The sequence below is a fragment of the Parus major genome, chromosome 18 (assembly GCF_001522545.3).
Source record: "Parus major isolate Abel chromosome 18, Parus_major1.1, whole genome shotgun sequence".
Lineage (NCBI taxonomy): Eukaryota > Metazoa > Chordata > Aves > Passeriformes > Paridae > Parus > Parus major.
In genome coordinates this window covers 6,651,814-6,668,925 of record NC_031786.1, presented here as the reverse complement: position 1 = coordinate 6,668,925, position 17,112 = coordinate 6,651,814, and the positions used below count along the sequence as shown (strand labels likewise).

The window sequence follows — 17,112 nt, the reverse complement described above, 5'->3', positions numbered from 1 at the left end:
TGATGGAGATTTCATTTTCTGTAAGGAATAACCACTGCCAGAGCCCCTGGACAAGGAGTTCTTAGCCTTAACCAAGCTGTGGACTCTGGGGAACACTACAGCAAACTTGGCATCAGTAGCACTGTTCTTCTCATCTGAGCATGGAAAGGAACCGGTTCCATGAGCAGGGGAATCACCAGGAGCCAAATCAATGTGTCCCACTTCCTCTGTAATTTTAGGACCACCTTTCCCCTCCACTAATGCAGCAGAAGATTCTTTGTCCCTCAGCTCAGCCCTCTCCAGCTGTTCAGCTGCACCAGGGAAGGCTTTGCCAGACCGACCAGCCCACCCAGCAGTGCTCAGAATCCGGATTGCCATTCTACTTCTGAATCCAAAAGGTTTGCTGCTCTTCTTCTTCTTCTTTCCAATTTTCTTCAAGAGCCATCTGGAGATACCAATTGCACGTGCCACACTCAGCAATCGAGCTTTCAGCCTTGCTTTCTTGGCAGGTTTTTGGCCAAGCCAGCTGGTGACTTTTCTAAAAGCAGAATGGGTGTGCAAGTGTTTGGATCCTTCCCCACCATACCCAGGTTCTGTTTCAGAAGGTGCCTCTGCAACCACTTCTTCTGTTTTCTCTTTTTCTGCCTTTGTAGACCGGCCTGAACTCTGTTTAACTTTTCCAATAACTTTTCCAACTTTCTTCTTCTTCTTTCCAAGGAGCTGCTTATCAGACAATTCTTTTGTAATTGTGGAGCAGCTTGAAGTATTTAATCTTTTCTCTCCAAAACTCTGAGCTATGTTGGGTTCTTTCTGTTTACTGGGAGTTTCTAGAGTTATGGGTTTTGAACAGATGTTTGGAACATTGTTCTGGTCTGAGCTGGTTCCCAAAGCCATCTGGGCAGGATTTGGTTTCTGGCTTGGTGATAGTTTGATCTCAGTGTTTTCATGCTGGTTTTGCAGGGAGATTTGGGATTGAGAAGGACATTTCTTTGTAAGCATCAGAGCTGGTAGATCCTGCCTGCTGCGGTCTGAACTGTCCCTCTGCCTATGTCCAGCCTCTTCACCTTGTTCTGGGATCTTGCATTTCCCAGGTTTCTCCTTCAATGACTTCTGCTCCTTGGAGAGGAAAGATCCATCTTCCACCTGTCTGCCTTCATCATTCACCTTCTTTTCCTGTTCACATCTGCTAAGGTGAATGTGGAGTTTTGCTTTCACAGCAGTTGGGAGCAATTCTGGTTTGTTTTCTTTTACTTCATCAATATTCTCTACAGGGCTGCTCTCTCCACTGCTGTCAGAATTCACTGGTCCATCTTTTGACATATCTCTGTCATTTTCTAGTATATTTTCCTTGTCTACTTCAATATTTTTCCTGTCCTTAACACTCTTAACTGGGAGTCCAGAAGTGCTTAACTGATCATCTGCCTCACTGCTCTCAGCTGGAGCACATTCCGGTTGTCTCAGCATCTTGTCTGGCTTCCTCATCCTCTCCTCTGCTTCCAATTCTGCAAATTCAGTGCCTTTGGCCTCAGATTCAATTTTTCCACTTGTGGTCACCTGCTCCTTTTCAGGTTCAAAAGGTGCTTCCTTGCTTTCATCAGCCAGTTCCTTGTAGCCTTTTCCTTCACTCACAGGGGGATATTCGAGCACAACTTCTTTCCCACTGTTGCCATCTTCCCCTGAAGAGCTGCTCTTCTCTTCACAAGAGCTGCTTTTCTCTTCACTGGAGGAAGTGCTGTCCACCACAGTCTCCTTTGTAGCTGTTCTGTGGGTTTCATGGCCTTCACTGCTGGAGTCAGAGCAGGAGTTACCTGAGGTTTCCAGAATATTTTCATCCTCGCTTTCAGTAATGACAATCCTGGTAAGATTTTCAACTTGCTTTTTCCCAGTCCTCTCACCTTTTTCCTGTGCTGTACTGCCTTGGGATTGAGAACCTGATTTCTGCTCAGAAGCCTCCTTGAAGTCCCAATTCCCTCTGTGCCTTCCCCTGGGGTTCTGTGCCTTTTCTGCCAAGTTCTGTTTCTGAAAAGAGCCTTTAGCACCTTGTTCTGTGATAGCCTTTACAGCCCCCAGCTCAGAGCCTGTCTCACCAAGTCTCTTCCCACACCTCTTTTTAAAACTCCGTTTCTTTCTGTTTGTGATGGCTTTTCCCTCCTTGTCACTGCTGTCCTCAGTCTCCTGCCCTGATGTCATTTCCCTTTGCTTGCAAGCTTTTCCTTTTCTCCCCTCCAACCTGGACACTCCACGTTTTCTCCCCAAACTGGATTCACTTTTATCATTTCTCCTGCAGGCTCTTTTTTTTTGGAATAACTTCTTGTGGTCATTTTCTTTGCTTTCCTGAGGCCTCCCCAGCCTCTGGATTTTTAAGGGCTCTTCTCCAAGGCTGTCACCTTTTCCAGGCAGTGACTCTTTGGCTTTCACTTGGCCTCTGCTCTGATCTTCCCTCCACTTCCCACGGTGGATCTTTGAGTCTCCTGCAGAGTTTTTGTCACAGACCTTCTCTTTTCCAGCCTTCTTCTGCCGAGTCTTGGATGGGGAAGGAGGCATTTCCTCAGTGTTCAGGAATCTGTGAGGGTTTATCTCAACCCACCTGTGAAAGGAAACATTGTGCATTTTGCTGTGAAATAAGCTACAAAGGGAAGCCAGATGCTCCTGAGCAATAATTTGCCTTGTTTCTGTGGAGCCAAATAAATGTTTGCAGAGCCTTGCCTGACTGCCCTGTTCCAAGTTAATCTCTGCCTTATTTGTCTCAAATCACCCTGATTTTCTTCTTTTATCAGAATCATACCATCACAGGATATGATGACCTGGAAGGGACCCATCAGTACCATCCAAGTCCAACTCCCCAAGAACCCCATCATTAGGCCACGTGTCCAGATTTTCCATAGCTGACAAAGGTTTGGACTTGAACTGTAGTTCAAGATAGAATGATTATTTTATTTAAGTTTCTGCTTCTCCAATATCCTTCTTTGTGCTGAAGAAGAGAGGAACACATCTAATGATGTGTGTGAAATAAATGTCAGAAGCAAATGTGTCAAAACTTCTCCACTCAACTGCCCTGAGTGCACTGTCATTCCCTGGCAGGGTGGGAAATGTTCAGGACCCCAGGTGTTATCTCTTTATCTCTTTATCTTTCCTCTAACCATATGCATGGAATAATGGATGTAAAAGTGCCCAAAGGATTGGTCCTGATCTTTCAGACTGATGCAAAATATCACTTCTATCCTTTCCAGCTATCCAGACCCTTTATGAGTCAACCTCTTGCTGCTTCAGAGATGCCACTGGGGCCCCTGAGAGTGAATGAAGTGCTGATGGTGGAGCCTGGGATTGGGTCCCCAACACCAAACACTGCAAGGAAGGCTCCAAACCACAAAACACTGAGAGTGCAACTGAAAGGAAATGATGGATCAGAGAAAGGAAAACTTGGACTAAGGGAAAAAAAATCTTATGGCAAGGAAACTCATCAGTCTGCACCATCTTCCCAAAGAAAAAAGATAAAAAGGCTCTTGTTGGGGCTGTTTGAGTCTATCTTGGAAATTTCTTTACCCAGTGATGGGCAGGGACAAAACCAGCACAGGGGACAGGGAAATTCCATTATAGATCCTCTCATCTCTTTCTCTGTTAAAGTCTTCTCTCCATTTTCTCCCTTTCCTTTCTCTCAGTTTTTCAGCCAGCTCTGTGGATTGTCCACAGGCAGAAGAGAAACTTCAGCCATCACAGGTTTACAGATTCTCTCAGTGGGTAACAGAGGATGGAGCAGTCAGGATTTTGTTACTGATTTATCCTGAATTCACCAAGCATTGACTTATTTAAAGGCTGAAATCCACCATCTGGAAGCCTCCAGGCACATGTTAGACTATTATGGGATGTATTTACCTGTCTGGCACTCTGACCCTGCAGCCCAGTAGCTGAGGGTACAGTGTCTGTACACAGGCTACGAGCCCAAAAGAGTTTTGGCCAAGGTTTCCTGGAACTTCCGTCCACAGGCATCTCCTTGCCCCAGGGAAGGGGATGGGGGAAAAGCACACAGTCAAGATTGCAATTCAGCAAGCTTTAAAAGCTCTAAAACTTTATAGCTGCTATAAAGTCTGTCAAGGAATGAGAATTTTTAGCACTTAGTACCTCAAGAAAGATGGAAATCCAGCCACTCTCCATAAAATCTTATGACCTGATTGCAGACTGAAACTTGTCCAAGTGTATTTACAAGTTATTAAAATAAAATTTGAAAAAAGGCCATTTAAAAGTACATTCCAGTACTCTGGGAACAACTCTGTAAGATAACACACAGTGAATCAAGGAGTTTGTCTCACCTCAGTCACTCCAAGGAGGGCAGCAAAACCACATTTGAGATTTCCACAGCTCAGGAAGGATGATGTTCTAAGAAAAGCACATTGGGTGTGTGTAAAGCACAGGGGTTTATAGCAAATATTGGTTCATTTTCTGTACCACCTATTCTGTGCTGTTCTGCACCACAGAACAATCTGCAATAGAGAAAAAAAATTAAAAATGTATCTCCCTTTCCCCCAGCTGCAACTCTAATACTGAAGCAAAAGCTGCTGCCCTGAAAGCAGTTACAAACATTAAGGGCTCCCCAAAAATGTGTCTTTAGGGTTCCCTCTAAACTTGCTTTTTTGGATCTGGTCTAGAGTTGACTCTGTTCAAACTCTCCTGGATACTCTGCACAGTGCAGAGCTCATCTCTTAACACCAATCCTCTTCCCTAGGTGTCTGGTCACCTCATTTCAGCCTCTCCCCTCCCCATCTCTAGGCCCCAGTACTCCTGGCCTAGATCTCTAAATCCTGCAACAAGACTTTTGTTACTGAGATTAATGGCAGCTGAATTAGACCCTAAATCCTCAGTACAGAATAGTTGTTAATAATCTGTCCTCCTGGGGGCTTATAGTTGATTCAGCTTCTCTACAGTGCCAAATGCAGGAGAAAATAATAAATAAAAGTCTGCTTTTATGTGCTGTGGCTAGATAGTCATGTGTCTGCAGAGCTAAAGCCTTCCACAAAACAAAAATGCTGAAATTCTTGGAGAAGGAGGAAGGTCAGGAACACTGCCCAAGTTTGTAGGGAGCTTAGACAGAGGAGTTTGGTTTGACTCACTGTAAAGACAGGACCCCAGACTGAATCTGGGTTAGAAAGTGAAAAACTGGAGTTTACAATTCTTCAGAGACAGGGTTTTAGAGCAGATTGGTTTGTAACACCACTGTTATTACTGGGAATGGGAAGATGAATCACTGCTTATATAAACAATTCTTTTGACATCAGACCTGCTCTGATTAACTGCCCTGGACCATCTGCCTGCTGGACACATTGCAGCAGGTGAAAGATGCTGCTCATCAGTTTTTCAGCTCCCCTCAGCACAGCAACTTCACCTAAATCACTACAGGAAAAAGAACAATTCTGTGGCATTCTCCCTTTTTAGAAGAAATGAGAATAACTCACATCAGAGAAATAAGATCTTCAGTGCTGTCAAGAATCACAGCATGAACCGACAGATAAAAAGAAGAGCAGAAAGCACACGCTGCTATTTTAAGACCAGGAGGGAATTGTCTGTCTTCCCTGAGCACAGTGGATTCTCCCAACCCATACAGAGGAAAGTAAAATCATTAATATTAAAGGAACCTGCCTGGAACTTAAGAATTAAGTTTCTATTTTCATTCATTGTACAAATTGCTCAAATCCCTTCTCTTATCAGCACAGTAGTTTTTTGGTAACATACCTAGATGGATTCCAGCAAGCTGCCCCATCCCTGGATCACAGCTCACATCCATGCAGAGGTAACATATTCCCTCTCCCATGCCTTCTTTCCATGCAGCCCAGGCTCTGTTCCAGAGTTCCTGCAATCCTGCCCAGCTGTGGAGTCTAACAGGGATTCTGGCTGGGCTGTGCCCCAAGAGCAGATAATTACATGTATATGGAAGGAAAGTGGCATCAATAATTCAAGCTAATCCCATGGTACCTTTTGAACTTCTCAACCAGCAATATCAGCAGCTGGCTTGCAGAGTTTGGGATAAAAGAAGAGGTGGGATTTCACCTAGGTCAGGTGAATGTGGTATGACTAGGTGCACCCTCAAAGAAAGACTGAAAGGGTCAATTCCAAAACTAAAACACATCTGCTATAAAGGAAGAGGCTGAAAACTACCTAAAAAAAAATAAAAAAAAAAGCTTAGGCCAGTGAAAATAATTAAATCATAGGTCCCTTTCTTCTGCAGCCCTGGAGTTTTATTCCAGGGAGCCAAGCATGGATAGCTCAGCCTCTGCTCTCTCCTTGCCAATACCCAGCTTGGAAACAGGAAAGCAGTTTCCAGCTGCTCACTGAAAAGACAGCAAAACTGGCACCATTTTTGCCCTCATTATGCCTAAATCTCAGTCCAAATCAAGCAGAATGGCTAAATCTCCTTTCAACTCGAATTTCCAAATATTCTTTTGCAGACTGGACGAGGTTACTCACAGCCAGTGCTTATGTCCATGAAACTCTGTTTAATTCAGGGATGGTTTTGCCCTGCCTGGGTTGTTCTCAAGAAACCAGGTAACAGAGCAGGCACAAATGCTCAGTGTGAGCTGTATGTGCAGCCTCCCCCTGCTCTCCCAGGCTGCAAAAGGAGAGCAGGATTTAACTGCTCTGAGAATGTCCCTGGCTCTGGAAGGTTTCCTGCCCTCTCCCAAAAAGCCTTTCCACAGGAGCTGGAGGTTAAACAAAATGAACTCAGCTCTGTCCAGCCACCACAACGAGTGACCTAAACATGAAATGTGGTAAGATTTAAGATGATTTGCAGCATTAGTTTGGGACCTCTTTGTCCATCTCCTTCCAAGAGCCCCTGGCTGTTATGTTCTGTATCTTGAGGACTCCTCCATTAAGAGGCAAAGGTAAAAACCGGGGATTGAGCTGGAGAACTCAAGAAACATTTTACCTGAGCCTTCTGTCCCTGGATGCTCCACTTCTCTTAGTTCACAAGAATGAGAATGTAGAGCAACAGTGTAGTTAATTATTTCATCACATTCTTTTATTAACTGTCCACAAATAACTCTCTATCCCTATCTGCAGAAAAGAGAAATATCTCCTGTAAAGCCCAGAATGACTGATGGCATCTGAAACATTAATTCCTCAACAAATCTTGGAGAAAAGCCCTAGGGCTCTTGGCTCAAAGCTTCTGATGTGTGTGTGTGGCAGGGAGGAGAAGCTGCTCTGAAGAATTCAACTCTTGAGGAGGAAATGTCTCTAACAAACTCCATCAGCATCAGCTGGAGCCTCTTCAAGGCTCTGCATAGCCCGGGCAGCACCAGAGCTGCTGCTTTGATTTGTGTGATTTGTCAGAAGCCTCAGATATTTGGCTTTCACCCTGGGATGGCTGAGATGAAGCCACTGATCACATTCACTTCAGATTCCTGTCTGCTCTGAGCTACCTGAGATGAGAAAGGCTAAACTGGTGCCGTGCAGATATTCCCTCCCCACCCCAGTCTCCAGCCTGGCTGTCCCAGCACCTCTGACCTGAATTCTCTGCACAGACTGAACACATTTGTTTGCCTTTTAAAGTGCTCCTGGCAAGATGCTGGCAGTTGGTTCATATCACGTTAAGGGAGAGGGAGATAAGCACCAAGAAAGATGAAACCCTTAAGATTTCAGCTCCAGATCCCTAAATAGACTGGATAGTGGAGTTTCCTAAAGATTTATTCATTTATGCAAAATACCAGGTCCTTTCAGCCAGAATTCAGCCACTATGATTTCAAAAAGTTATTAGACAGTGATAAAATATCAGAATCACCTTTTGACTGCAAATTCTTCTTAAGTCAATTACATAAAATAAAAGCTTTTGATACTATTGCATAAAAAAGGCATGAGAAGGTAACTCCATTTTTAAAAATTAGTAAATCACATAAACACAAGAGCAGAAACTGGCTGTGATTGATCAGAGAAATGATACTTTGCATAAATTCCCAACCACCTTATTTGCTCGGGTACAGAGATTGGTCAAAGCTATTCTTAGGAACATCTGTTAAGATTAAACTTGATTAATATATAAATAGGGTCTCCTCTTGGTTTGACTCCACTGCAAGCAGAATTGACAATCCAGTCAGGACCCTGAAGCCTGTAAACCTTGTTTAAAAAAATATATTTTTTATTTATCTCCCCTCCATTCCCCCACCCCCTATTGCATTAATATAAAATATCTCCACTCTTGCTTCCATACCATATGCTGCCTCATATTGACAGAAAATATTCTCCTTAGAGCCTGTACCCCAGGCTACTGAGGGAGAATTCCTGACCTCTCATTCCTGACCTCTTGCAGTTTCAGACTGGTAAGGGCTCTGCTGCCTTCTTCCAGCTATTTTAAGACAAGTCAAAAGGTCTCCAAGGGCCTCTTCCCAGCCATAACCCGAGGAAGCCAAATAAAATATTCATGATTGCAAGGAGAAACCAAAACAATTAAGTTACATAGGTTTGAAAACAGCCCCCTTAAATATTTCAGGAGCACTTTGTTGCCCAGTTGTCCGTTCAGCAGGGCTGGATGATCCTGTTACACGGCAAGGCAGTGTCCTGTGCCCCATGGCAGGGTCAGAGACAGCCCCAGGCTCGGGGCAGGGATGGACCTGATCTGGGTGAGCTGAAGGACACACAGCTCAGCCTTCTCCCTTCTGATCCCCTGAGTGAGCTCTGTGGTTTGTGTCTAAAAGGAGAAAAGCGATGAGGCAAGGCTGTATAAATTCAGTCCTGGTTGGGGAGCACCAGTTTGGTGACACCAGTGAGCTCCTGGCAGAGCAGGACCAGCAGCAGCAGCCAGGAACAGGCCCAGGGGTCACCCCACTGCTCCTTTGCTGCTGCTGCTGTGTCCTGTGCTGTTCAGGGACTCAGGATGTGATGTTTGTACTTTATTTTTGCTGGGCACACCGAGGAACCTGGGTGGCCTCAAATGAGCTGTCCTTGCTCTCCTTCTGTTTCTGCATAGCTGGGAACCATGGGTTTGACAGAGAATTCCTTTAAATCAGTGAAATCCCCTGGATTTAAACTGGGTTTCAACCCAATTATACATGAAAGCAAGAGCTTTTTAATGGTGGGGGCGGGCTGAAGCCCCCAGGGCTGTTCCCCCGTGGGAAATGAGTGCTCTGCAGAAAGCAGTAAGCCCCAGAAGTACAAATCAAAGGCTCAAAGTGGAATGTCAGATTGTGCAGACCGAAATGATTACACCCAGGTAGTTTAAAATCCCCAGCAGATTCTGGTAAACTAGTAGAGATAAAGGTAGAAGGAATCATGCAGCCAAGGGTGAGGTCTCATGTTACAGCCGAACTTTATGGGGCCACTCCTTCCTTCCACTGTCTCCTGGGTTCCCCAGCTGTTCCCTTTGCACCAGGGCTGGTGGTCACCTCAGTGCAATTTGATCTTCCAGGTAAATTGACCTGATGCTGAGCTTCCTCCTAAATGAGGGGCCTGCTTGCCTGGAATTGCTCTTGCTGCTTATTCCCTTGTTCCAGATCATAAGGCATTAGTTAGCTAAAAATTAAATTTAAAAGCACAAGTGTGCACCAAGAGAAGAAAGGGAGCAGGAACAAGAAACACAGGAGGGCAGAACAGACTTTAGCCACAAAGGTGAAACTCTTTTGGAGCTCCTGAACTCTGGGAGGGAATGAGGAGGAGGGTACAGGAAGACCACTGTACCTGGGAGAAAGTTTGGTTTGGGAACTTGGGCAGAGGCTCTGTTAAAAGCAGATTATCCTACAGAGGAATAACAAACTTTCATGAGATATTGGGCCACTCACATTTTTTATGCCCTGTGATATTTTCTTTAGAGTTTTGAGGCACAGGCAATATTATGCTTTGCTACTGAAGATCTGAAACAAACTGGGAGTTGTTTGTTGAGCCAGGCATTTGAAGACTCTTCTCAAGGAGATTGCTTCCAAAACTTGACATTTATTTTATAGGATGACAAACATTTTCTCTCATTTAATATTAATTACCCTGTATCTTACGTTCTGTTCTACTGCAGATATTTAACTCCCTTGATCTTCTGTAGATTGATCCCTCTTCCTTTTATGAGAGGTCTCACCTCTTCCCTGTGCACAGGAGAGATCCTCACATAAATCTCTCTCACCAGATACCACTGTGACAAGGAAATGGTTTATAGAATTTGAGCCACTTCCATGCAGAATACATTCCAGTGGAAAGTTCTTTCTGTGCACAAGCAGATGCAGAACAAGCACATCAGTGAGCAAGTTCACCTGCAGAATCAAGCCTGGTCAGTCTTATGAAACAAGAACTGATCATTGCTACTTTCTGTTCCTTCTCCTCAAAGAAAATCTACCAGGTTAATGGTACCTGCATCCCATGCTATTAATTAATGAGGCACATGGAGCACTCATACATTAATTCATGCCTGTGAATTGAGTTACTGAGAAATTAGCATTTTTCTTGTGCACTAAAAACTACTAGTTGAAGACGTCACCCTCAAACAGGATTTTTTAATGGTTTAAACAAACCTCTAAGGAACAGCAGGGTGGGCACAGAGAACTGTCAGGAGGAATGTGCCTGTGCAACATCAGCCAGCAGAGATGAATTGGAGCAGGAGTGGTCTCACACAAGTCTGTCTCACTTTTCAACCATACCAATTCCTGCTCTGATTAAAGACATCCCAATCCATGAAGCCACATAGGCAGTGGTTTGGAGGCTGAATTCAGGACCACAGTCCAGGCATGAAATGGTTTGAGCTCTCACAGACACAAACCATATTCTAAGAAACAGACCAATTAGGCTGTGAAAAAAATTCATTCTCTCACTAACCAGACAGGCCTCAGGCTTCATGACCGAGATGAAAAGTACTTTTCCTTCCAACATTATATTCTTCTAATAGAACTGTTAGACAAATTCTGCAAATATTCAATTACTAAACATCTGAGAAAAAGCCTGTATTACTATTGAAAAGTTAAAAAAAAAAAAAAAGAAAAATAAAAAAGAGCTCCAGGCCAAGCTTTTCTAGGAGTAGAGAATTTTGGCAGCAAACACACGGCCCTATAAAAGAGCTCACATTACCAGAAAGCATTTGACCTAAAACTCAGGCCACTATAAAACAGCATCCCATATTAGGGACCCAATATGTGTACTCAGATGTGGAAAATTTCTTCTTTAGTTGTGATCCAAGACTGTCCCCTCTGCAGAGCAGCAGGTCTGTGGGGGTCAGGGAACGCTGTGCCAGCTTTGGTGGAAGGATTTTTTTTTCAAGACAGTGTTAACAGCAACTCTGGTCCTGCAGCCAAGGGCCACTTGCCAGTGCCAGGGCCCTGTGAGGCTGCACAAAGCAGCAGAAGGGGGAAGCAGAGCCAAAGCCTGACTGGCAATAACCCTAATAAGGGCCAATGAGCCCTCGGAGTGCTTCCAAGCATTAAAGCATTAGCTCTTGGAGAGAGCCAGCAAACTTCTATCAGATCCCAGACAAGGGGTTCAAGTGAAAAGTAGAGGTAGGCACAGAATTTTAGGGGTTTGGCAGCAGCTGAATCCTCTGATCAGAAGCAGGCCATTATTTTTAGTGTCAGCTGAGGGGCAGGCTAAGAGCAACCACAAGGCTCAGGAGGCAGTTCCTGAAAGGAAGAGATGAAGAGGGACTTTTTTCCCCCACTACATTCAAAAGCTGCTTATATTCATTCATTGAAGGCTCCACCCTTCGTGATCATCTCATCCCATCACCAATTTTACTTACTGCTCATTTTCTGACAGCACAAATAATACACCCTGTTTCTGTCACAAGCCCTTCCATCCCTTCCTGCCCAACTCAGAACACAACTGAAAGCACAATTAATGAGTTCCAGTCTTGCTCTGCTTTTTCCCTTTGCAACTTCTCCTGTATTTTAAGCATAGGAATTCTAAAAGGATTCTTAAGTCTCTGCCCACAAGTCCAGGATTTCATTCCAGTGAATCCTTCAGTTCCAGAGCTCTGCTACAAAAGAAACAAATCTGCCATATATCAGCACAAATCCTAAACTACCCAATCCCATTGAAGTCTGGCTTGTGCTTTGAGGAAAATAAGAAGCCTAGATTATTTTTTTTCTGCTGTTGGTTTTGCATCTAAATGCACTTTAGGGCTACAAAACATAGTAGCATTTTTGTGATTCTCTCACTCTTACAGTGGACTTTCTGGATTTTTCAAGTTATGTGGGTGAAAATGGGGGAAAGATAATAAATTGTTTCTGCCCTTTCTGAGTAGGACTGTCACATGTCCTCCCCCAAGTCCACCAACAAATAAACACTCAGAAAATACTTTAAAATCAGTCCATCTGTGAGGAGCAGAAGAAAGCAGCTGAGTGCACCAGGATGATGCACAGGCACAGGGTCACACCAGCTCAGAAGCTGCTGATTAAACCATCATTTCCTGTAAATTTGCAGCATCAGTGCCTGGCACAAGAGGTGGAAACAGCAGGACAGCTCCCTGCCAGCTTCAGTCCTGCAGCAAGGGACAAGGAAATAATAAAGCAAACAAATATAAGGAAGTGAAAACTACTTTAGAAATGAAAACTGAAAGAGAAGTGTCTCTAAAACCTCATTAGCAATAAATTAGGTCTCAAAGGAGGTATTAATACTTCTAAGAAGGAAGGGTGCCTGAAGCACCTGCTGAACAACTCTACAAGCATTTTTTCCTGCAGAATAGAACGTGCCATCCTAGTGCTGTAGGTAAGAAAGGATCCTTCAAGCCTTTCTTGGGAAGATCAAGACAGAGCCTGAAAGAAGAGGACTTCCAAGGAGAAGTTTCCAAAGCGTGCCCTTCCCAGCAACTCAGCACCATTCCAGGAGGATTTAGTTCTTCCTCACTGGCTGTCACAGTGCTACAAGCAAGTTACAGCAGAAAAATTTCAGAATACTTTGTTGTTTTTGTTAGCTGGAAAAGAAAGTGGTGTTAGGTGAGGGATAAAGGAAGGAAATTTTAAAGAGGAGCAAACTGCTCTCTGCAGTTTCACCAGCTTCAATTCCAAATCCACTGGCAGACAGCACAACAGCACTGCCAGATCAATCCTGTCTCCCTTCAGTGTTATCACCCAGGTTATTTCAGGTCAAACCAGCAATGATCTTCCAGGAACTATAATCTGAACCAGTGCCCCTTCCTGGCACCATCCCCCATCCCGTATGGTTGCAGGATGATGACACAATCACTGCTTCTCCCACCCAACACCTTGCTTTGCCTTCAGGAGTGCTCTTTGCCCCCCATCAGCTCAGAGGGCAGCTCCATCTTCTCCCAGACATCTCTGGGTAATATAAAAGAAGCTGCTGAAGGACAGAAGAGATATGAGAGAAGACAAGGATCACAAAAGGGAATTCAGTTTTTATTTACAAAAAAAAAAAAAAAGAGCAATGTAGTGTTGAAACAAAAATCAAATTCAATTAGTTTTCCTCGATTTGAATTTGGCTACAAAAATAGATTCTACCCAAATCCATAAAGCCAGTTAACAGTACCATAACAAACAAATCCCAAAATTACTCATTCAGATACCACATACAGCAGTCACAGGGATCTAGCATATATTACTTAATGTTTTCTTTCTTAAAGTAAATTTCTAAATGTTTTTGTTAAAACCCATAAGATTTTAAAAAAATGTACAAAAAATAATTGTTGGAGGTAACAGTGTGCGTTTATTAAAATCCTGCACCAAGGCAGTAAAACATTTATAATTTAAAACCCAGCCCAGTAGAAAAGAGAAATGTGCAAACATTTGAATGTTATATGTACTCAGAGGCTTGTGGTACATCAGACCTGGCATTCACTGCTGTCCTAAAGCAAGGCAGGCTCCAGCAGGAGAGGTCTCCAAGAGGCACTAAAGGGGAGGCAGAGGCAGAAGCACACGAGCTGCAGCTCCCCAGTCTGGCTGCTGGGAGCACTGGTGCCTTCTCCCCAGGGACGGTTTGCCCTGTCAGTAGTGTTATGGCACTCGATCCAATGCCAGGAAGTCCTCGATGAGTTCTGGTCAATCTGCTGTAGGAGGGAAGAATGCAAAAGCCATTTGAAAAGGCAGGCATTGAAAGCTTAATGAGAGCTAATGAGCTGATCCACTCAGATTGCTGCTGGGAGCTCTGGCTACCTCACCAGCTCACTTTGATAAGGGTAAGAGTCAGGAGCCTTCAAAGGATTTTTAGCTCTTCCTTTACCGCTGGTGTAGCACATAAGGTGCTGAATAATGCTCACACACCACTCAGCCAACAGATTCCCACCCTGAAAATTCAGGTCAGAGTTCTGCACAAAGCATTTAAATAAGCTGAAGCTTATGAAGAAATTTCATTCTACTTTATGCTTCCTTTGGCTGCTTCAAATATCTTTAGCCTCACCTACCTCCTCCATTACTTAGTCCATGTCCTAGCTGACTTCTTGCCAAATTTCTTTCTGCATAGCTTCTGCAATGACACAAGAAAAGAGGAGATTATTGCAATGCAGTCTCATCCCATCCACTCCCAGATGCTGACAGAAGACCAGGATGAGGTAGTGTCCAGAGGAAGTGCACAGAGCAGAGCATGTCAGGCAGTCACTGATCCTTCCACACCAGCAGTTACCAATCCCACCAAGCTTCCTGCATCCTTTGCACACAGTAGTCCTTGGCCTACACTTGGTAGCCCCTGACCGTTCCAGGGAGATGAGATAAAGCCCCGCAGCCGTGGTGGTAGCTCAGCTCTATTGTACAGACAGAATGGGAGCAGAGACACTGAACACATCCAAGGGACAGTGTCAAGCCAGGATTAAAACTCCAGAGTCCCATCCTTGACCAACTAAGCCCATGTGGCCTGCCCTTAGATCAGTATGGGTTGACACAAATAGAAACCTGTATGCGAATACTCAGAGTCCTGTTCCTTGGGGATGTGGGAATGTGATCTCTCCTGCTTTTCGGAGAGAAAGAGACAAAGCATTATTCATAAAAAAAAAAGTCAAGGGAGAGCATGTGAAAGAGAACCTGCCTCTCATTATTGCCCTTTGGTAGCCTGTGGGATGCACACATGACCAGATTCCAGCAGAAGGATCCCTGCCATCAAGTGGGCACCCCCCTGCTGTCACCTCGAGCTGCCCTCCCCTGCCAGCCCCAGCCATCATGATACTTACCCTCTGCCCCCCTCCAGAGTACTCTGGATCTCCTTCAGCACTTCTGGAAAGCAGAGGGTTAAAGCAGTGAGCCAAACCAGCAGGGATCTGCTTTCAGGCAGCTGCCTGACCACATTCCACCTCCTCACTAAGCAGCCTCCAGAACCTGCCTCCCACAGCTCAGAGGTCAGTCCTTAGATCATCACTGCCTCTTCAACCAGGTTTTTACTGGGCAGGCTGGCACACAGGACTGAAGCAGTCATTTGCCAGAAGAAACGTTGCCAATCCCTGTGTAGCAGAGCCCAAAAGGAACTGTCTGTTCCAGCTGTCATCTTACACAAGTCCTACTGGAAATAAAGATCCTTCTCTTATCTCAGCAGGGAATGCAGCTCTGCAGAACAACCCCTGCCCGAGGGCATGGCTATCTCTCCAGCCCCTCATTTCTGGAGATTCAAGAAAACCCAGCATTTCTACCAGTAATTACAGATCCCTTGGAATTGAAATCCACAAAATTCCCAGCAGCTATCTTCTTTTCCCACCCAGAAAGGCACCTTCCCTTTCAGCAGCAAGACTTCTCACTCACTTTCATCATTGAGTAAGGCATGTTCCATCAGCCTCCCAGACTTCCTTTCTAAAAAAGAGTAGGAAGAAAAGCTTTTACCTAACAGTATTTTCCTGAAATAAGTGCAGTTTTGGAGAAATGCACAATGGGATGGATTTTTTCCCCATGTTAACTACTTTTCAACTTTACTGAATGCTTCACAACTAATCCTTAAAGTCTCTCACACACTGAACTGGGTTTTTTTTCAGCAATACTAGTTTGGGTACCAGAAAATCTAAGTTCAGACCTTTCCTCCAGTAAAAACTCTATTCTATCCTTTAAGGGAACCTTCTACATGCAACTTCAGAGCTATCACCTGAAATACAATCCAGGCAGGCCACAATGTTTTCTGCACATCCCTCCTTATTCTTCCCTTTCTTGGGTAGAAAATATCAACTGTAGCAACAGGAAAGACATTTTGAGGTTTACACATACCATGCTACCCTCAGTACACTTATTTTTTCACTTACCATCTTCTCCACAGTCACCTGGACTCTTTCCTGGTCCCCTAAAAAAGAAAAGGAGGCAGAAAATGATTACTGATGCTGAGGAACAGGGGTGCAGAGAATTCCTGTGTGTTCTTGGCAGCTACAAGAGGTCCCAGTGTACATCAACTAAATGGTTTGCTGAGTGTAGGAAGGGTTTCACCACATGCTGGTGATGTAGAAGTCTGCAGGCACCACAGAACACTTCTAAACTCTTGGAATAAAATTCCTGTAGGATCTCTGTGAGTGTCAGATCTACTGTTACATGCTGATGTCCCAAGAGGAGAGGAAGAACGCTGTATTTCCCTTCACAGAGCAACAGCTCAGCCTCAGCACTTGGGAACAAGCAAAGCAAACCAGGGCTTGCTCTGAGTTTGTGACTCCAGCTTAGGGATAGCAGCTCCAAAACTTCCTGCTTTGTCCTACCAAATGTACTCCAAGTAGGAAAACCAGCAGGGGGAAGGTTCCATTTCCTGATGCCAGTTCCCCTCTGGATGTTAACTCCAAAAGGGTTTTCTTTCCTCCCTACTCAGACACAGTCAGTGTGCAAGAGTGTTACAGACATTACCTGGATTTCCTTGCAGCATTCTCTGTGCCAGACTTGTGCACGTGATTGTTGCTTGTCACTTCTGGCACGTCCACAATGCACCGGGGCTCCACCAACCACTTGGTGGAAAGGGAAAACCTCTCAAACTCCGATGGTGAGATCAGATAGAAACCTACAGGGGATTGGGAATTTGTAAGGACAATTGTCAGGAAACAGTTCCAGAAACAAAGGTGATCCTAAAAAAGAACAGATCTAGGCATGATCTATGTTTGGCAGAAAGGGTTTTCTTTTCCTTCTAAGCAAGGAGGGATCATTGAGGAAGATATTACCCCAGCTCCTCTCTGGTTAGCCTAGACTCTGTGCAATTTAAGGTTATGCTGAGACATAATTCTGTTTTCCTGTCCTGGTACTTGGGAAAAACAGCACAGAAAGACAAATAATGAACTGGAAAGCAGTG

General features: G+C 44.4%; 1 protein-coding gene across 5 annotated transcripts in view; it reads right to left on the bottom strand.

Annotated features, from left to right (window-relative positions):
• Positions 1-13,267: 13,267 nt before the first annotated feature.
• Positions 13,268-17,112, bottom strand: part of LLGL2 (LLGL scribble cell polarity complex component 2) — a 33,025-nt gene continuing 29,180 nt past the window's right edge. For 4 of the 5 annotated variants that reach the window (XM_015646045.1, XM_015646047.1, XM_015646050.1 and 1 more), the window contains exons 21-26: positions 16,677-16,827; positions 16,094-16,131; positions 15,606-15,653; positions 15,044-15,086; positions 14,285-14,346; positions 13,268-13,930 (exon numbers count right to left, since the gene is read on the bottom strand). In XM_015646045.1, the coding sequence (XP_015501531.1) occupies positions 13,923-13,930; positions 14,285-14,346; positions 15,044-15,086; positions 15,606-15,653; positions 16,094-16,131; positions 16,677-16,827 (350 nt within the window). In that variant the 3' untranslated portion in view covers positions 13,268-13,922. The remainder of the gene's footprint in view (positions 13,931-14,284; positions 14,347-15,043; positions 15,087-15,605; positions 15,654-16,093; positions 16,132-16,676; positions 16,828-17,112) is intronic. The other variant, XM_015646048.1, reaches the window with a different exon arrangement.